The 21,790-nt window shown below is 44.9% G+C and overlaps 1 protein-coding gene across 4 annotated transcripts; it reads left to right on the top strand.

Moving 5' to 3' along the window:
* Nucleotides 1-3,638: 3,638 nt before the first annotated feature.
* Nucleotides 3,639-11,784, top strand: CENPA (centromere protein A). Of its 4 annotated transcripts, none has more exons than XM_027555879.1 (5): nucleotides 3,639-4,395; nucleotides 7,344-7,453; nucleotides 7,964-8,041; nucleotides 8,327-8,486; nucleotides 11,569-11,784. In XM_027555879.1, the coding sequence occupies exons 1-4, from the start codon at nucleotides 4,302-4,304 to the stop codon at nucleotides 8,459-8,461; spliced, it is 417 nt and encodes a 138-aa protein (XP_027411680.1). In that variant the 5' UTR covers nucleotides 3,639-4,301; the 3' UTR covers nucleotides 8,462-8,486; nucleotides 11,569-11,784. The 4 variants fall into 4 exon arrangements, 3 of the variants coding, with proteins under 3 accessions (XP_027411680.1, XP_027411679.1, XP_027411678.1); XM_027555878.1 differs by lacking the exon at nucleotides 11,569-11,784 and adding an exon at nucleotides 8,732-10,535 and having other exon boundaries at nucleotides 3,640-4,395; XM_027555877.1 differs by lacking the exon at nucleotides 11,569-11,784 and adding an exon at nucleotides 9,310-10,535 and having other exon boundaries at nucleotides 3,652-4,395.
* The last annotated feature ends 10,006 nt before the right edge of the window (nucleotides 11,785-21,790 follow it).

Below are 21,790 nucleotides of genomic sequence, written 5' to 3'. Positions count from 1 at the left end.
GTGCCAAAGGAGTGATGAAACCCAAATTGTTTGGAAAGATCACCTGGTTGTTATATGGAGACAGGTTTGACTAGCGTCAGGAGGTACTAAAGGCAAAGACTGGTAAAACGCCCATTGGGGACTTCCCTGGTGGTCCAGACGCCATGCTTCCAATGCAGGGGATATCGAATCCAATCCCTAACCAGGGAACAAGTGTCCCACATGCCATGTGGTGCAGCCAAAAAATTAACAAAAAAAACACTGGTTAATTAGGGTCTAAACTATAGAAGGGCTTCCCTGGTAACTCAGATGGTGAAAAATCGGCCTGCAATGCAGGAGACCTGAGTTTGATACCTGGATCAGGAAGATCCTCTGGAGGAGGGCATGGCGACCCACTCCAGCATTCTTGCCTGGAGAATCCCACAGACAGAGGAGCTTGGCGGGCTACAGTCCATGGGACCTCAAAGAGTAGGACGCAAGTGGCAACACTTTCAAACTAGAGAAATGGTGGAGAGGATGAAGATCAGAGACATTCAAAGAGTAGACTTACATTTTCGAGCTCTTGGCTGTTGGATGGTCTATTGTGTAAGCTGTCACCAAAGACTAGGTCTCCTGGACCAGGCTTCAGCCCACCCCCCATCACCAGTGGACCCACTGAGCATCCCCAAGCACAGCTCCAGCCAGCCAACTCAAGGAGATACTGCCTTAAAGGTCCATAGACCCACATCAACCTAGTCTGCCTGTTGTTGAGAGTTAGTTGTTACCATTTCAAGGTAGGCAGGAACTCTCACCCAAATTCTGAAACAGCCAAGGGGGAAATCACCATGGGCATCACAAAATCAGAAGTCATCAGTACAAAATAGTGTTTTGTTTGCTTTTATTTACAAAATAAATGTCAGAGGAGGAAAGGGCCACCAAAATTGGATGCAGAATATTATTCTCAGGTTCTGTTCCTCATTCTAAGGTAAAGACTTGGGTTCCATTGCCTCTTGATGCAGTGAGTAGAGTTCTTGACTGTGAATCCAGAGTTGCAGATCTGGCTCTAATTAGTGGCCTGAGAAGCCCCTTCCTCTCCAGGCATCAGTCTCCTTGTCCCACAGATAAAGGAAGTGAACCAGATATATTCACAGGCGTCTCCAGGAATCTATGGTCTTTGTTCCTACTGATGGTCCAGAGATTCTTCCGTGCTGCCCAGCAAGGGGCACCAGGGACTCTGGTTGGGGCTCATGCATACATGTTAAGTTGCTTCAGTCATGTCTGACTCTGTGTGACCCCATGGACTGTAGCCCACCAAGCTCCTCTGTCCATGGGTTTTGCCAGGCAAGAATACTATAGTAGATTGCCATGCTCTCCTTCAGAGGATCTTGCTGACCCTGGGATCAAACCCATGTCTCTTGAGTCTAACCCACAGTGGCAGGTGGGTTCTTTACCCACTTGGGGCTTTACCCACTACCTGGGGCTCATGGTCTATCTTAATACCCAAAGAAAAGGAGCCCATTTGGGCACGGAGTTCACTCATAATTCAGTCAGCCACTGCCATTCAAAAAGGGTGATGCCTGGCCAGATGCCAGCCCCAGACCCACATATATACAAGGACTGGCCCTGACCTCTCCAGAAATCAGAATTCTTGTCCTTGGGCCAGCCTCCCATTCTCCCAGAAGTGCCAAATCCTGCTCTGAAGATGATGGTCCTGGTGTCCATTCTGATCCTGACTTTGATGCTAGATGGGTCCCTTCACAATTAGGTAACTTGTTTGTCTTTCATACTTTTCATGTCTCTCCATGGTCAAGTGCAGTTTACAAATTATTGTTTTTCATGTGTGCAGAGAGCATATCCTAGGGATCATTAACTTGCTGAGCTCACTGAGCAGTATGTGGGTCTCCTGCCACCAGTGCTTAATTGTTTGGTGGTTTTGCTAAGAAAGCACTGCTTGGTCTTGTGTTTAAGTAAACCTGCTCTTTTGAGTAATCATTAACTTACAGGGGTCTCCCATGTTCTACTTAAAATCCCCTAGTGTGATTAACTACTTACTTACCTATTTTCTACCTTATTTCTGTTGTTACTCAGTCGCTCAGTAACTACTAGGGATGCAATGTTGTGCTAACATTTGTGCTCAGTCGCTCAAGTGTATTCAACTCTTTGCAACCCTACGGACAGCAGCCCGCTCAGCTCCTCAGTCCATGGTATTTTCCAGGTAAGAATACTGGAGGGGGTTGCCATTTCCTACTCCAGGAGATCTTCTAGACCCAGAGATCAAATCCGTGTCTCCTGCATCTTCTGCACTGGCAGGCAGTTTCTTTACCACTGAGCCACCTGGAAACCCACCTTTTTTTCTACTTACTTCTAATAAGGCAAAGAAGGCACTCGAGGTCTAAAGCAAAATGAGTGAAGATTTGCTTTGTCTGACTAACAGGTCTTGAGGACTAGTATAGTAGGACTTTGTGCCTCTGTGTCACTGAATAACAACCAGCCTTCTGTCATTCGACTATATCTCAGTGGGTTCAACCAAACATTCCTTTCCTTCCCCGCCTCCCCTACCCTTTCCTTCCCCTCCTCCCATATCCTTCCTTTCTTTCTGTCCTTCCTTTCTTTCTTATTGTGGTAAAATATACACAACATAAAACTTACCACATTGACCATTAGTTAAGAGTGGAGTTCAGTGGCATTAAGTACACTTACATTTGCTGTGCAGCCCTCACCCATCATTCATCTGCAGAACTTTTTCATTTTACCAAACGACAACTCTGTGCCCATTAAACAATAATTCTCCTTTCCTCCCTTCCCCCAGCCCCTAGCAATCACAAACCTACCTTTCTGTCTCTATGAATTTGACTATTCTAGGCTTCTCATATATGTGGCATCATACAATATTGGTCCTTTTGTGTCTGGTTTATTTCGTTTAACATAATGCCTTCAAGATTCATCCATGTTGTAATATGTATACAAATTTCCTTGCTTTGGTAAGGCTGAATAATATTCCATTGTATGTGTATACCACATTTTATTTATTCATTCACTTAGACATTTTTGGCTATTGTGAATAACACTGCTATGAGCCTTATTGTACAGATACCTGTTCAAGCCTCTGCTCTTTTTTGGAATATATATGCAGAAGTGGAATTGCCAGGTCATATGGTCATTCTATGTTTAATTTTTTGATCCACCGCCATACTGTTTTCAACTGTGACTGCACCAATGTGCAGCCCCACCAACCAGCAGTGAATAAGGGTTCTCTAAAATCACTGATTTTGTAACATTCTTCCTGATTACAGGTTACTATAGAACATCTAGAAAATGTAAAATAAACAAAAAAAGCATAAAACCCCCTTTATTCTAACTATCTACTTCTACATTTGCCCTCAAGCATATTATCTCCCAACAGAAAGGGAAGGATCGTTTCCCTTGGGATGATTCTATTGAAAAGCTGGAACATGTGATCCAAGAAAAGAGCTGAGGCCTGCCCTGCTTGATCTCATAGTCAGAGTCCCCATCCTGGCTATCCCACGACCCTAATCATTAATAGCGTTCAGGATGAGATAGTTGGATGGCATCACCGACTTAATGGACATGAGTTCGGGAGTTGGTGATGGACAGGGAAGACTGGCGTGCTGCAGTCCATGGGGTCGCAGAGAGTCGGACATGACGGAGCAACTGAACTCAGTTAACGCTCATTTCTTTCTTTCTTTTTTTTTTTTTAACGCTCATTTCTGAGTCGCATTCGTGGGGTGTTCGGGGTGACCCTAGTCTCAGGCGAGGCACAGAATAGTCACATTCTCCTTGGGCCTGTCTCCGAATCTTTAAAAGCCAATTTAGGATTAATAGAGCAAAACGTAAAATATTTGCGCAAAGTGATTCGTCTAGAGAAATGCGTTCCACACACGTACCGTCTACATGGTTAGAATGGAGCTTTCTTTTTCCGACCAAAAGCCACAGGACTACTTGGGTCTAATCCATCAAGCATGCGGGCCTCTCCAAGCGAGCGGAGGGCCGGAGTAGTTCCCGCCTCCTTTCTCTTCTTCAAGTCTCTATTGGCTGGTTCCTACCGTCAATCCGCCTCGTCCCTGCAGTCTCCTCCTATCACCACCGCCGTTAGCCCCTCGGGCCTGTGCTCTCATTGGTCCTCCCCGCAGTCGCTCTTTGCTAGGAGCATTCCGAGACAGCCACTGGGAGTCGCTGGATTCGGTTTTTAAAAAACGCCGCCACTGAATTGGCGGCGGTGCGGGCAATTCCAATAGCACCCAGGCGCCCGGCCCTCCCAGCCTCTGCCCCCGGACCCAGAAGATCTAGAAGGAGCCGCAGGGCTCCAGCCCTGCGCGCCCGCCATGGGCCCCCGCCGCCAGAAACGCAAGCCCGAAACACCAAGGAGGCGCCCCGCGAGCCCGGCTCCCGCCGCCCCCCGGCCGACCCCGTCCTTAGGTAACCCGCCACGATCCCTTTTCCTCCGAGCCGGTCTGCCTGCAGCCTGCCTGTGAGGTGGGTACGGACCCAGTCCGCGTGCTCATTTCACAGACGAAAAGCTGAGGCTTCTTGCTGATTTGGGATCGAGCCCATTCTCCCAATCCCGGTCCATTGGCCTTCTTCTACAGGGGGCAAAGCAGTTGTGTCCAGCATCTGTACGGAAGCAAGGTCCAAAACCCGGAGGGGACTGAGGAAAGCAGTTTCGAGGAAGAGAAAGGACTGGCTTAGACATTCTTGATGATTCTAACAGCGTGGATTGACTGCTTACCACTAGGCATTATGTTAAACTCTTTATACGAAGTTACTCAACTTTATATTGTGCCCATTTTACAAATGGAACAACAGGCTCAGACAGACCTGCTAACTTGAGCAAGGTCATCCAGTCTGCGGGACAGACTGGGTGAAAAATCCCACAGGGATTTTTTTAAATCAGTGTTTGTGCTTTTTTCAGTCGCAAAAATTATTGGCTACTTTTGGTGACAACTTCACAAAAGTTTTGTGACAACAACAGTTTTACTTTTGGAAGGTGCCTGTTTAGGTATTCCGGGGGCCGGGGGGGGGGGGGGGGGGGGGAGGGGGTGATTTGATTTTTTTTTTCCTTCAGTGAGTAGCTGTGTTGGGCCTTAACCAGAGTGCCGTAACTCAACCTGTTCTCTCACCTTGTCCTCTTCCAGAGGTATGTGCCTGGAAAGAAGACTGGTCTATGGTCCTCAGTTTCTGGGCTGTGGTCTGGTGGATGGGAGACCTAACCATCAGCAACCTCTTTACTTGTCTCCTGCTCCATAGCTAAGAGCAGGGAGAAGAAAGTATTATCGGTTTTTTGTAGATGTTGCTATAGTGCATAGAATTTTTTTCTTTCCTAAGAAGGCAATGGCACCCCACTCCAGTACTCTTGCCTGGAAAATCCCATGGATGGAGGAGCCTGGTGGGCTGCAGTCCTTGGGGTCGCTAATAGTCGGACACGACTGAGCGACTTCCCTTTCACTTTTCACTATCATGCATTGGAGAAGGAAATGGCAACCCACTCTAGTATTCTTGCCTGGAGAATCCCAGGGATGGGGGAGCCTGGTGGGCTGCCGTCTATGGGGTCGCACAGAGTTGGACACGACTGAAGCGACTTAGCAGCAGCAAACATAAATAACCTTTGCAGCTAGTGAACTTGCTGAATTCTCTCGTGAATCCTAATAGTCTTTCAGTTGCTTCAATTGAAATTTTCAAGCGAGCTATTATATTATGTACAAATAATGACTTTTGAATAGTTTTTTCATTTTTATACATTTTCTTTCTTATTTTATTGTTACGGAGGCCCTGAGACTAGTGTCGCCATGGGTCTGTTTTCCCCTCTTCCCAGTGACCCTTCAACTCATTCCAATCGACTCCTCAAAACCATTACCCCTGTGTCTAGTGCCTTTGAACTACTCCTGTCAAGGTCACCAACTACTTTTGTGTTGCCAACTTTATTAGACATGCCTGTGTCCTTCTCTTACCCTGTCTTTCAGAAGCATTCGACACAGTGGGCCATTTCTTCCTCAAACCCTCCATCCCCCTGACTCCGTGGTACATACACTCTGTAATTTCTGCTCAGTGGTTAGTGCCTATGCCATCTCTTGAGCAAGTTGATGTTGGACTTCCGTGGTCTCCTTTTTCTTTCTTTCCCTTCCCCAGGGGGTTCATCCCTCCTTTTGACTCCAGTAGGACTCCACTCTGACAGCTCTCACATGTTTATCTCCAGCCTGGGTCTCACCTCTGACTCCACATACCTATGTCCAACTAGTGTGACTTTGGGGTATGTCACACTAGTTCAGTTCAGTAGCTCAGTTGTGTCCGACGCTTTGCAACCCCATGGACTGCAGCACACCAGGCTTCCCTGTCCATCACCAACTCCTGGAGCTTGCTTAAACTCATGTCTATAGAGTTGGTGATGCCATCCAACCATCTCATCCTCTGTCATCCCCTTCTCCTCTGGCCTTCAATCTTTCCCAGCATCAGGGTTTTTTCCAACGAGTCAGTTCTTCACCAAACATATCTTAAAGCAAACTTTTGGTTACTCTCCTCCTGCCTCTTCATCCTCAGTTTCCCCCATTTCAGTAAATGGCACAACCTCCCACAGCCAAAAACCTGGAAGAGATTTTTCATCCTGTGCCCCATGTCCATCCAATCCAAATGTAAGTTCAGGTACTTCTACCGCCACATCACGTCCTAATCATGCCACTTGTTTGCTTTTCTACTCCCACAAGCCTCATCGAAGCCCCCACCCTAAGCTGGCTATGACATGACTTCCACTCTTGTCCCTTTTCAGTACTTTCCTTACATAGGAGCGGGAGTGATCTTTAAATAAAAGTGTATCGTCTCTCCGTCCTGCTTAAAGCTCTTCCATGGCTTCCCATTACGTTAGGATTAAGGTAATGCGTGAAAGAGTTAGCATTTAAATTAAGACCCTCAAAGGATCATCACTGAGGGTCAGTAGGACCCTGAAAGGATCATTTATTCATTCATTTAACAAATATTTATGTAGCACTGATCCACTGTTCTCCAGTTGCTGAAGATTACCACAATGACTACAATAGACAAAAATCCCTGCTTTGGAGAGCCTGTTATCTACAGTCTACTATTTGGCTTCCTGGGTAGCGCTAGTGGTAAAGAATCTGCCTGCTAATGCAGGAGACGCAAGAGACAGGGGTTCGATCCCTGAGTTGGGAAGATCCCCCTGGAGGAGGGCGTGGCAACCCACTGCTGTATTCTTGCCTGGAGAATCCCATGGACAGAGGAGCCTGATGGGCTACAGTCCAGGGGGTTGCACTGTCGGACACGACCGAGCATGCACATTTGGCAGTTTGATGGCCAGGTTGCAGCACACCACCTATTTTCCACTGCCTTTTACTCTATGACTCTACTCTTTTTCTCAGGCACGTCCTCCCGTCCACTTGCTCGCCGGAGACATACAGTCCTGAAGGAGATCCGAACTCTTCAGAAGACCACACACCTGCTGTTAAGAAAGAGCCCCTTCTGCCGCCTGGTGAGCTCCAGGGAGCCTCCCGCCAACCCCTGTGCAGCCTCCTTTGTTTAAATTTCCCGGGTGTTGGGGCCCTGTCATCTCTTGCCCAAACGGCAAGGGACCTCTTCTATAATCTGATCAGGGACACTTCAGCTCCTGAAAACTGGATCCTGCCGAGGGCAACTTCTCATTCTTTATAGAGTTCGTTTCTAACCCCCACCACCTTTGAAACTGCTCTTTGATTTTGTAAAAGGAACTCTGTCATCCAACCACCCTCTCATCCCTTCTCCTGCCCTAACAGATTGTCTCCTCCTCCCCCCACACCATGACCAGGATAGATGTGCCCATCTCTAACCTCCCTGGAGTTGACACCTAGTTAGGTGTTAGCTACTAGTTAGGTCCCAAGGTTAAGCACCAGGAAGGAAGAACAGAAGTGAAGATTCATGGAGGCTCATGGAGAGAGTCTGTCTTCTTTGAGTCTCCTTTTCCTCTCTACTCTTCCCTTTGCTCCCCATCCCCGCTCTTTCACAGGCAAGAGAAATATGTGTTCAATTCACTCGTGGTGTGGACTTCAATTGGCAAGCCCAGGCCCTGTTGGCCCTACAAGAGGTAAGAAAGGGGCCAGGGGCCAGTTGGGTGAGGGGTGAGAATGGGAGAAGGATGAGGCTGAATATCCGCTCCTTGAAAAGAGCAATGGAATACCCCAAGTCTGGAGGCTGGATTCTGGTCTGGTAGTAGTGGAATTCCGTGGCAAAGTTCAGTCTCGTGCTGTAAACAATCTTTCCTGTAGTTTTTTGAGCCCTTAGAGGCTGAGTTTTTAGCAGGTCCCTCAGCAAAAAGCAGCCCACATCCCCTGGTCATTGTCAGTCTTTCTGATTCTCTTTGTGTCCACAGGCGGCAGAAGCATTTCTAGTTCATCTCTTTGAGGATGCCTATCTCCTCTCCTTACACGCCGGCCGCGTCACGCTCTTCCCGAAGGATGTGCAGCTGGCCCGGAGGATCCGAGGCATTCAGGAAGGGCTTGGCTGAGCTCTGGCCACCCGCCCAAGTCTCTGTAAGCATTTCCTGCTCACCAGAGAGTGAGCAGACCTTGCGGGGAGAGCACTCAACTGCCCACTGCCAGGGCGGGAATTTCTCTGAAAGAAGCTTCTTTCTCCATCCTGACTCCTTTGCTGCCTTGCCTCCCCTTTGTTCTCTAGGAAAGCTTTGACCTAGTTTTAACTTGAATGTTTGGGATTCTGCGGCTCGTGTCCTTTTGTACAAATTTATTTTTCAGTTTTAATTTTGACTTCCCTGTAGCTCAAATGGCAAAGACTCTGCCAGCCATATAGGAGTTCTGGGTTCAATCCCTGGATCAGGAAGATCCTCTGGAGAAAGGAATGGCAATCCACTCCAGTATTCTTGCTTGGAGAACTCCATAGACAGAGAAGCCTGGAGGTCTACAGTTCATGGAGTCACAAAGAGTCAGACACGACTGAGCAACTAACACACGCTTATTTTTCAATTAAATAATGACCAGATAAACTGAATCTGACAGAGTTCATCCTCTCTGTTTTTCAAGGACTAGATGACCTTGTGGGATTCTTTTGGGTTTGATTTTTTAATTGGAAAGTAATGGCTTTACAATGTTGTGTTGGTTTCTCTGGTATAACAACACGAATCAGCCATAATTATATAGTATCCCCTCCCTCTTGAGCCTCCCTCTCCTCTAGGTCATCACAGAGCGCCAGGCTGGACTCCGAATGTTATATAGCAGCTTCTCCCTAGCTAGTTATCATTCACACATGATAGTGTATATATGATGACCTTGTTTTGATTGAAAGAAAGTTCTTATTTTTGAAAATGCCTTGTTAGTTAATATGATTCCTGAATTTCAGGGTTGATACCAGAGCTTCTGCCTGTAGCCAGGACCAGATCCATGGAGTACAAGGTGTTGCCTGGACTTGCTCTCTCAAAGCAGAGCGTGCGAGTTGTTTTTGTAGTTAGTTGTTTTTTAGAAGAAGACTGCATGGCTTTCCTCTGTAACAGAGGCAATATATGAGAGAATCAACACATTCCAGAAATCCCGAGAATAATTTTCAGATGAAGAGACTCTAAGGTTGACTTCACTTTGCAAATTATTCATGTGACTGATGATTTGGAAGACATCAGACTTTCTAGGTTATAGGCAAAAAGGATATTTACTGATTATTTTAAATCTTCTTGTACCATTTAAATTTTTTTACCATATATATATATTTACTTTTATTTAAAACATGATGGAAAAAAATAAGAGAAAACCAGTCAGTTGCATGGAAGAGCCTGGTGCATCCAGCGTACAAATCTCTGTCTTCAGATTGACTTCATCATTAACGGCAGAAGCAAGTTTGTACGTGGACTGTACCTGTCAACAGATTATACAGCTTTTCAAAAACTCAATTGGGATGAAAATAGAAAATTGTTAAGGTTTGATGTTCTGGCTCCTTCTGGTAAATTCCTGCCAAAATCATTCAGAAATTCCAACTTGTAGAATTTATTTTATTCTTTATTTGCAAATCATAGACAATGTATCATAATTTATACTTCAGAATTTTTCATTCCAGGATTTTAAAGAGCCTTTTCAATGTTTTTACAGGTATTTTTATAACTTCCTTGTGGAAAGAGAATAAAAATTATTCTTAATGAAAAAAATTTGAAGCAAAGTTACTGTTATACATAGATTATACTATGTTCTTTGTGTGTTAGCATTAAATTCTTCATTTGGACACTTTGCCAACAACCACAATTTAAACAAGAGAATTGAGGGATGTATCTTTGCCTCCAGTGGAGTAGAGTATGAGCCAATAAAATCCTTGCCCTTCTCTTGTAACTGAAAGCAGTTTAAGAGACTTCCAGGGAAATAGGAAGTGCCACCTGAAGACGTTTAGATACTGTGTGTGATGAAAATGATTAGTGAGGGTGGATACTAATAACGATGCATCAGCCAACTGAATTCAAACTAAAGGGAAGGACCAAGTTCTGTTGTTTGATAAATTTTAACCCTTTGTAAAAACCTTTTCCTGTTCGACATCAACTCATTTTTATGTAAACATTGAAATAAAGCTTATCTATGAATACATTTAAAGTTCTTGTCAGGGTGTTATTAATCAGAAGATTATGCATGCATGCATGCAAAGTCGCTTCAGTCATGTCCAACTCTGTGCGACCCCATAGACAGCAGCCCACCAGGCTCTGCTGTCCACAGGATTCTCTAGGCAAGAATACTGGAGTGGGTTGCCATTTCCTTCTCCATCAGGATTATACTCTTCCTCTAATTTTCTTAAAATTGACACTTCTCTGCTCTCCTAAAATTGTACTAACCAGGACCCCACTGCAACACATGGTCACATGTCACATTCAAATGCCAGGCAGGATGTGTGCTCAGCACCACAGAGTAACATGTATAGTAATCATACCATAACCTGAGAATCTGATGTTACAATTTACTATCAACTTTGAGCTCTTACATAGCTGATGTTGTTGGAGTTTCGTTTTCTGTTTTCCCTACTTTCTGGGTGATTTCACCAACATCATTTTCTAACCTTTCCAGTGAGGTTTTTATTTATGCTTTCACATTTTTTAATATCCAAGAACTCTCTTCATTGCAGTGCTCAGGCTTCTCATTTCGGTGGCTTCTCTTGTTGCAGAGCACAGGCTTTAGGCCCATGGGCTTCAGTAGTTGTGACGCACAGGCTTAGTTGCTCTGTGGCATGTGGGATGGGCTCTCCCCAAAGCAGAGACTGAACCCATGTCGCCTGCATTGGCAGGCGAATTCTTATCCACTGTACCACCAGGGAAATCCTAGTTCTAGAATTTTTTGATTCTTCTCAAAATTGTCATGTCCCTTTTTATAATTTCTAGCTCCTTGTCGAAAATGTCGACATTTATATCCTTTAACATAGAAAGTAAGTTGCTTTGCAGACTATGTCTGTAACTCTCATAGACTCCCTATGAATCTGTTTCTATTTATGGCTTCTATTGATTCTTGCTCATTTTTTTTTTTCTCTTTGGTGTTGATTACACATGATTGTATGCCTGACACATCTATATGGGGAAATAATTTGAGGCCTAGAATGGTATCTTCCTCTAGAGAGGATTGGGTATTTTTTTTTCTACAGGTGCCTAGAGGCAGTAAACATTCAGAACCACCTTCACCCCAAGATTTTCTGAACCACCCAGATGATTCAAAGCCAAGGAGCTGTGTAGAAATCGCTTCTCGGGTGGTGGCAGGTGGGATTCAGGATGGGGGGACACATGTATACCTGTGACTGATTCATGTTGATGTATGAAAAAACATCACAATACTCTATAAAGTATTTATCTGCCAAGTGAAATTAATTTTTTTTTAAATTGCTTCTCATTCACTTTATTCCCAAGGTACAGGCAGCCCTCCAAAGTCAATTTATCACTCTTACCTTAGCAGGCCTGTACTTCAGCCTTGTCTCCCTAACTCCACAAGGTTACCAAAAGCATAGCTCATTCCTCAGCTACATCCCACGGGAAAATGTTAGGCCTAATCTGCTATTAAACGCATCTCTAGATTTCCAACTTCTCTTTGATCTTGGATCAATAGTTTCTAATAATCTACCTTGTTAGCAGTTTAATGCTTTTAAGAGCAAAAATATATTTGTCCAACTTTTTCTTTGTCTTCAGTAGGAGAGTGGTCCAAATGACTACTGGCAATAAAGACCAGATAGACCAATGGAATAGGATGGGGGGCCTATAAGTAAACCCTTGAATATGTGGTCAAATGATTTTTGACAAGGGTGCCAAGGCCATTAAATGGGGAAAAGAGGTTTTCCAACAAATGTTTCTGGAAAAACTGGATATCCCCATGCAAAGAATGAAGTTGAAACCTTACCCACCACCATATAGAAAAGTTGACTCAAAATGGACCAAAAGCTTAAATATAAGAATGTCAATTACAAAACTCTCAGAAGAAAACAGGGGAAAAAAGGGTTTTTTTAAAGACAAAAAACATTAAGAAAGAAAAAAAAATAGGGCAAATACTTCACAACATTGGATTTGGCAATAATTTCTTGGATATGACACCAAAGGTACAGGCAAAAGAAAAAAATGAACATATTTGACTATGAAAATTAAGGATTTGTGTGCAATCAATAGTGAAAAGGCAGAATGAGCAAGTATTTGTTACATATATGCTAAGTCTCTTCAGTTGTGTCCGACTCTCCTTGACTCTATGGACTATAGCTCACCAGGCTCCTGTCCATGAGATTCTCCAGGAAAGAATACTGGGCTGGATATATATATATATATATATATATATATATATATATATATATATATATATAATGAGATAATGAGACAACACAGATTGAGAAAAATATTTGCAGATCATATCTGATGAAGAGATCAATACCAGAATATATAGAAAACTAAACAACAAAATCTTGATTCACAAATGAGAAAAGGACTTGAGTAGAGGAATATGTTCCAACAAGAATGTTAGTTTTGTAATTCTAAATACTCAATAAAATATTTTCTCAAATTTTGTAATATGTTTTCCCAATGGGGGAAAAAATTGGACTTCATCCTCAATGTTTATATCCCAGCTGATAATAGCTCTTTTCATTATTGGCTAAACTGTTTGATGAGAATATAGAGTCAGTTCCAAATCCCCAACCTGTAGAAGATTCCAAGAAATGGCTCCCAGAGAAAATTAAATGTAGCTTAATCCAGGACAGAAACAGATGTGAATTTCAGAGTCTCTGAGTGACCTGTAGAGAATTGGCAGAGTGCCTGTCCCTGGGCATTTGCTAAGTTCTGATCGGTCCCCACTCCACCCTAGCCATGTGAGTCATTCTGGACACCCTCTCTGGTCTATCAACTTCAACGGAAGCAGGGTCCTCAGGGTAGAAGGCAGAGGGTCAGATACCAGATGCCAATGAATACTGTAGAGAGAAAGGATTGACATTCAGTCCAAATAATACTAAACCCCTTTGCCTAACACATGTCTCTCCAAGCCTTGTTACTTTGACGTTTGCCCAGTTTACAGTTCGCACACAGAGTCAGAACTCACTCTCCTCCCTTTCATCAGATCTCACTCATACACCTAGAGAATTGAAACCCCAACTCTGCTATTAATAATAGCATGACTTACCTGCAACTTTTCGATAGAAACAGCAGCAAAGAACAGGAGACAGCCATCAGATTGGACCCAGATGCCACCCCAAGGCTTAAGAGACAGCAGAGTTAGTTAGCACACTTGAGATAAAATGAGTTTTTTTCAAGCCCTTTCATGGAATCAAGACTTACAGGTTTGGGAGTAATGGCAATAACCAGCCAGTTTTGAAAGTGAAAGAGGAGAGTGAAAAAGTTGCCTTAAAACTCAACATTCAGAAAACTAAGATCATGGCATGTGGTCCCATCACTTCATGGCAAATAGATGGGCAAACAGTGGAAACAGTGGCAGTCTTTGTTTTTGGGGGCTCCAAAATCACAGACTTTATTTTTGGGGGGCTCCAAAATCAAAAGTGACTGCAGCCATGAAATTAAAAGACATTTGCTCCTTGGAAGAAAAGTTATGACCAACCTAGACAGCATATTAAAAAGCAGAGACATTACTTTGCCAACAAAGGTCCATCTAGTCAAAGCTATGGTTTTTCCAGTAGTCATGTATGGATGTGAGAGTTGGACTATAAAGAAAGCTGAGCACAGAAGAATCGATGCTTTTGAACTGTGGTGTTGGAGAAGACTTGAGAGTCCCTTGGACTGCAAGGAGATCCAACCAGTCCATTCTAAAGGAAATCAGACCTGCATATTCATTGGAAGGACTGATGCTGAAGCTGAAACTCCAATACTTTGGCCACCTGATGCAAAGAACTGACTCACTGGAAAAGCCCTGACACTGGGAAAGATTGAAGGCAGGAGAAGGGGACAACAGAGGGTGAGATGGTTGGATGGCATCACCGACTGGATGGACATGAGTTTGGGTGGACTCCGGGAGTTGGTGATGGACAGGGAGGCCTGGTATGCTGTAGTCCATGGGGTCTCAGAGTCGGACACGACTGAGTGACTGAACTGAACTTACACACACATATCCATGCCTGAATCTCCTCTCCAACAGCCACCTCCCCTTACCTCCCTGTTGTCTCTTTGGACTCCTCTACTGATGAGGAGCTCATCAATTCCCTAGGCAGCTTATTCCACACCTTGATACCTCTGACTCCAGAAAAGTCAGTAATTTCCTCCTACTATTTCCCAATCCCCCTCCTGGGGCCCATATAGGTCGTACCTCACTCCTCCGTAGTGTGACAGGCTTTCCTGCAAGAGGGCAGTCCTGTGACAGTTCAAAGTCACCACTGGACTGACCGTCGTGACAATTAGATCAGACTCCAGCTCCTTGGCTTGGAGGCTATTTAAATTTGGTCTTGCTAGTAAATCATGGAGGAAAGAGAATTTCCAGACAAAGCCCCTCTCAGAGCACCTCTTCCTCTCCCAGGGGAGCCTGTTGACCCCAGGCCATTGTCAGTCACTCTTAGGGCTCCTGGGGGAGAAGGTGGGATGGAGGTATCGTGGGGGAGAGGGGGCTGGCTTCCCAGGACCACCTGGACTTTCCAATTCTCTAAGGAGCTTTACATGCACCCATCTGTTCACAATCTACATCTAAAGCCAGGCTGCTTACAATCTGAAGGAAGAGGCATGGCCTAGCTGAGGGGTGCCGCCTACACCCCTTGCTTGCCCTCCCATGTGAGCACCACCAGGCTCTGCCCACCATCAGTCTACCCCTGGCTCCTTTCTGCGCTGCAACTGAACCAGTAATTTTTTACAAAATTTTAAAAGTTGAATAGATAAAGATACTCTGTAAACTACAAACCTGGTAGACTGAGTATAGAAAAACACAATTCAACTAAAACTTACCAGGCACATTAATATATGAATGACAGTGAGGAGATGGTCTGGTAAACAGATGTGGTGATCAGCAAGCCATACATGCTAACTGATGGTCCCTGGAACCAAGATCATGGCACACCAAAATCCAATGTTGGAGGAAAGTGGAGCAGCTACAGGGACTGATGACGAAGCACCTCTCTTTCCCTCTTGGAGTCTGACAGATCAGGACAGGATGGACAGTCCTGTTTTGAGGACTCATATGGGCCTGGGGCCCCACAGGGCTCTCTCCCTGGAGTCCCTCCCAGCCTCCCCATTCCACAGCCAAGGAAACGGAAGCCCAGAGATGGTAAGCGGAGAAACTCCCCTGACTCAAGTTGAGGGGACTTTGCAGGCATGAAGCGGGGGATGGTTCTTAATCCTGCCACAGAGATGGGGACAAATGACCAGCTAGGGAGACCACGGTGGGGACAGAAGGGACACAGAAGAGAGACACAGCATTAGATTGTGACAGCAGGCAGCTGAGTCACTCCCAGGATCTTTGCTCTCCCCAAACAACCAAAAGCAGAGTCCAGCTCTTCTGGGGCCCTTGGGAGTGTTCAAGGCCCACCTTTCTATGAGGAGAGAAAGAGCTGAGCACCAGTGACCACCAGAGTGAGGCACGACAGACGTGGCAGGATGTCAGGGACCCTTTCTGTCCCCCTTCCTCCCTGCTACCCCCGCCCTCACTGGTACAGGATTCTGACTTTGGAGACCCCTCTAAAATATCCCCTTGGCCCTCTATGGGCTGAATTGTATTCCCCCAAATTCCTTTGCTGAACTTCTAACCTCAAATGTAGTGTGCCTGTTCTTTGGGGAGGTAATTAAGGTAGAACAGGGTCAGCGGGGTGGGCCTGAATCCAGTGTGGCTGGACTTCTTATAAGAAGAGGAAGTTTGGACCCAGATGTATATAGAAGGAAGACCATGTGGAGAAACAGGGAGAAGATGGCCATCCGCAAGACCTGGAGAGAGACCTCAGAAGAAACAACCCCACTGGCACCTTGAACTTGGACCTTCAGCCTCTAGAAATGTGAGGAAATAAGTGTATGTTGTTGTTTAATCACCCTCCTCCACCCCTCTGCCGCTGCCTGTGGTACCTGTGTGTCAGCAAACGAATACAGCCCTCACCTACCATCTGGGTCTCACTCTTACACCGGCATCCACAGCATGACAGGCTGGTTCAACAGTGGAAGTGGGCACTGGGTCCATCACAGACAGTGGATGTGTTGGGAAGGGTGGCGGGGAGAGGAGGTGAAACATCACAGCAGACCCAGGGCGTGGGCTGTTCAAGGCAGCAAGGCTGGGGTCCATGCAAGTGAATGGGCAGTAGAAGGAATGGGACCCTGTGCACTTGGGTGCGTGTGTGCATGCTCAGTCACTCAGTCATGTCTGACTCTGCGACCCCATGTGCACCAGGCTCCTCCGTCCATGGAATATTCCAGGCAAGAATACTGGAGCAGGTTGCCATTTCCTACACCAGGGGATCTTCCCAACCCAGGGATCGAACCCACATCTCTCGTGTCTCCTGCACTGGCAGGTGGGTTCTTTACCACTGAGTCACCTGGGAGTCCCTGATGCACTTGGGAGAGAGTCCCAGAAACCCTTGGACTTTTCCACTGGCACCTCTGGGGCAGAGGATGTTGATTCAGAAGGAAAACTGTAGAACTCACAGCTGGAAGAGAGCTCTGCAAGTCCCAGGCTCACCTCTGACCTCCTGGCAGGCAAGAACAGCAGGCCTCCAGCCCAGGGAGAAACCCAAAGGGAAAGCAACCCAATTAGATCATGACAAGTGTGCAGGCATTTAAATTAGAAAATGACTGTAAAAAGAGAGGCCAAACACATTGGTAAAGAACCTTCCTATCCTTTCACATGGCTGAGACACACATGTTCTTCCTGACAACTCGGAGGGGGGTTGTTGCACATGAGATAATGAGATCACCAGAGTAGGAAGGAACGCAGGCCTGGCACAGACAGTCTGAAGCCCGACTCTGACTGTGGCTCTGTGACCCAGGCAAGCTACTCATCCCCTGTTAGCCCCACTGCAGGCTCTGGCAGCGCCCACCACCCCATGAATGGCAGCAGTGGCTAGTGTCATCACAGTTCCATAGCAATGCGTTCAGGGAGGCTGAGTGGCCGTGTGGCGTCTTACACCCAAGTCACAGACTTGGACACCCTGCTACCCACCAAGGAGTCTTGGCCACATAAACAAGGTGTCGGCCTTAAAAATCACCTTCACAGCCCTATTTCAGGATGGTTACATGAGAAAGGCTCAGAGGATAGTGGCCTTGGGGGCTAGGACTTGGGTGGGGCTTAAGTGGTTTAAGCAACTCTGAAAGGTTGTCACTAGCTATTGAATAAAATCGGTCACCCTCAGTTCCCAAGCAGAGACACTGACGTACCATAACATCTCGAATTTATTTGGTGTCTTTCTGCCAAGAAGATCAAAGCACTTGAAAATAATTTCCTCTAAACTTTTCAGAGAAAGAAGCCAGTGGGGGGAAAAAACATTTCACCTATGAGTTCTGTTTGACATCAATCTCTGAGACTTCATAATTCTATATGTTCTAACAAGAGACTTCTGCTCACCTCCTCAGTGGCATTCTGAGCAGTAAACAGGCGAGGCTGACCCCATTTTACAGATGGGTAAGTGGGGGCCCAGGGAGCCTAAACTGCCTTTCCTAAGTGAGGACTTTCCCATCGTGCACTGCTGCACACTGGAACCTCCACACACCGTCATGTTTGCCAGTTTCTCCTTCCAGGGACTCCCCTAAATTCTTCCTGTATTCTCAAAGCCTTCTCCTCTCTCTTTGTCCCAGGACTCACCTTCTTCGATCCTCTGCACCTCTGCCTCGCTTTTGCATTCAGCTTCTTGCTCTTCACATGGCCGTGTCTTTGAAGCTGGAAAAACCTTTCCCCAAACCCTGCTGCTGCTCCTCTTAGCCCTGCTGGCCCTTCCTCTCCCTGACAAGTTTCCCCTGGACTGTGGACAGTGGTTTCTTCTGTCTTTTCACCCCATACTCTTGAGCCCACAGGCAAACTTTCACTTCACTCTTTGCATTGCAGCTGCTCACAGGCACCATTCTTGGTCTCCTGAGTCATAATAGCCACCAAACACTGAGGGGCCTACTGCTGCAGGCGCTGTGTCATCCATCCTTAAATGACCTTGAGAGATGGATAATGTTAGCCCAGGCTACTGACTTGGTAATGCAAACACTCAGCCTATAGCAGAGTAGACATTCAGAGCAGCCCCCATACTTCTATAGGTTTTACTTTCAGGAACCCCACTAAAGTTCTCATGGTGAAAACTGGAGAAAATTCCCCTTGTGTTTCCGGCAGGGGATGGGAAAAGTAACTACGTTGAAATAAGCCTAGAGGGTTATTCATAATAAGGGCCTTCCAGGGGAAACTCCACCAGAGCCTTATCTTACTTGAGAAAAGGGCAAATATCTAGCTCTGGTCCCCTGTAGACTTCCTGTCTCATGTAAGGAAAGAGAGAAAAAAAGCTTTAGAATTGTTTCTGCAAGTCATAACGCAGGAACTCAGTCCTGCTAAAAAAAAAAAGGGAATGAGATTTAATCATAGGATGACAGAACACTTACCAACACATTTCCACCACATCAACAGGCCCCAGGACAATAATAGCAGATCACAACTGAAAAAGCTGCAAGTCACAGAATCTATTTAAGAAAGTGTTCCTAGGGAAATCCAAAGATAACAGGGGAAGACAATAAACAAAGAAATTAGAGGAAACAATCTTTGGCGCCTGTAATGATTATTCAACACAGCCCAGCTTCTACACAGATGAACACAAAGCCTTCTACTGAAAGCTTAACTACCTCAGTTTCTCTCTTTCTCTTTTTTAAAAGATTTATTTATGACCGTGCAGGGTCTTCATTGCTGCATGTGGGTTTTCTCCAGTTGTGGTAAGTGGGGGCTACTCATAGCAGCGCACAGGCTTCTCATTGCAGTGGTTTCTCTTGTGGAACACGGGTTCTAGGCATGTGGACTTCAGTATTTTTGGTGCATGGGCTCAGTAGTTGTGGATCACAGGCTCTAGAGCACTGGCTCAGTAGTCATGGTGTATGGGTTTAGTTGTCCCATGACATATGGGATCTTCCTGAGCCAGGGGTTGAACCCGTATCTCCTGCATTGGCAGACAGTTTCTTTACCACTGAGCCACCAGGGAAGCCCTACCTCAGTTTCTCCTGTCAATGCATCATGTCTGGCTTTCAACAAATATGGTAGATATTAATCCAAATATATCAAGAGTCACTTTAAGTGTGAATGTTCTAAGGATACCAATTAAAAGACAAAAATTGTCAAAGTGAGTCAGAAAAAAAAAAGACCTGACCACAGGCTGTCTACAAGAAACTCACTTTAAGTATAAAGACATAGACAGATTAAAGGTAAAAAGATAGAAAAAGATACACCATGGTAACACTAATCAAAGTAAAATTGAAGTGACCATGTTAATCTTAGACAAAGAGACTTCTGAACAGGAAAATTATCAGAGATAAAGAGATTCATTACATACTGATAAAGGGGTGAAGTTTTTTTTTTTTAATGTAACAAGATATGACAAATAATTGTAACAAATACACTACACTGATGTAAAATGTTAATAATAAGGAAAATTCTGTGGTGTGTGTTTATGTGTTACATGTCTTGGAAGATATATGGAAACTGTTTTATCTGCTTAATTTTTCTGTACCTCTAAAACTGCTGTAAAAAGCAAAGTTTACTAATTTTTAAAAGGTAATACATGTTGATTTTTTTAACTTGGAAGAATTGGAAAAATAGAAAACTAAAATTCTGAAAACTTTATCATCCAAAGACAACTGATATTGACCATTTGATAAAGTGCTACCATACTTCTTTGTGTAATCTTTTACTAATAGAAATTTCTTTATATCTATATTATACCCTGTACCTTCGTCTGTCTTCTATTATAGCTGTCTGTCTCTTCCACAAGGTCTTAAGTTCTCCAAGGGTAAGAACCACAACTTAATTTTCATATTTCACATGGTTCTTGCCATAAAATCTGGAACATAGTAGGACTTCAACAAATTTTTATTCAGTTCAGTTCAGTTCAGTTGCTCAGTCATGTCTGACTCTTTGCAACCCCATGAACTGCAGCATGCCAGGCCTCCCGGTCCATCACCAACTCCCGGAGTCCACCCAAACCCATGTCCATTGAGTTGGTGATGCCATCCAACCATCTCATCCTCTGTCGTCCCCTTCTCCTCCTGCCCTCAATCTTTCCCAGCAGCAGGGTCTTTTCCAATGAGTCAGCTCTTCACACAGGTGGCCAAAGTACTGGAGTTTCAGCTTCAACATCAGTCCTTACAATGAACACCCAGGACTGATCTCCTTCAGAATGGACTGGTTGGATCTCCTTGCAGTCCAAGGGACTCTCAAGAGTCTTCTCCAACACCGCAGTTCAAAAGCATCAATTCTTCGGCGCTAAGCCTTCTTTATAGTCCAACTTTCACATCCATACATGACCATTGGAAAAACCATAGCCTTGACTATATGGACCTTTGTTGGCAAAGTAATGTCTCTGCTTTTTAATATGCTGTCTAGGTTGGTCATGACTTTCCTTCCAAGGAGTAAGCGTCTTTTAATTTCATTCCTGCAATCACCATCTGCAGTGATTTTGGAGCCCAGAAAAATAAAGTCAGCCACTGTGTCCACTGTTTTCCCATCTGTTTGCCATGAAGTGTTGGGACTGGATGCCATGATCTTAGTTTTCTGAATGTTGAGCTTTAAGCCAACTTTTTCACTCTCTTCTTTCACTTTCATCAAGAGGCTCTTTAGTTCTTCCTCACTTTCTGCCATAAGGGTGGTGTCATCTGCATATCTGAGGTTATTGATATTTCTCCCAGCAATCTTGATTCCAGCTTGTGCTTCCTCCAGCCCAGCATTTCTCATGATGTAGTCTGCATAGAAGTTAAATAAGCAGGGTGACAATATACAGCCCTGACGTACTCCTTTTCCTATTTGGAACCAGTCTGTTGTTCCATGTCCAGTTCTAACTGTTGCTTCCTGACCTGCATACAGGTTTCTCAAGAGGCAGGTCAGGTGGTCTTGTATTTCCATCTCTTTCAGAATTTTCCACAGTTTATTGTGATCCACAATGTAATAGAAAAGAATCTTCTCCACATCAAATCTGTACTTTCTGGGGAAAAAATTTACAGAATGATTAAGAAAAAAAAAAAAAAATATATATATATATATATAATGAGAAACTCTTATTTTAGACACATTGAGATAGATAGAGATGGGCTGGAGACCTTAACCCAACAGAACCAAGGAAAAAGAAGTATACAATTTACCCTGAAGACCTGTGAAGGTACCCTTTGGTGCTCACATTGCTCAGAGGGTAAACCTCTGACCCTGCTGGTCCAAGAACCAGGCTGGGAGACTTGTACAGAGCATGTGGCTCTTCC

This window comes from Bos indicus x Bos taurus, chromosome 11 (assembly GCF_003369695.1).
Source record: "Bos indicus x Bos taurus breed Angus x Brahman F1 hybrid chromosome 11, Bos_hybrid_MaternalHap_v2.0, whole genome shotgun sequence".
In the NCBI taxonomy this organism is placed as follows: Eukaryota; Metazoa; Chordata; class Mammalia; order Artiodactyla; family Bovidae; genus Bos; species Bos indicus x Bos taurus.
This window is presented reverse-complemented; position numbering and strand designations above follow the sequence as displayed.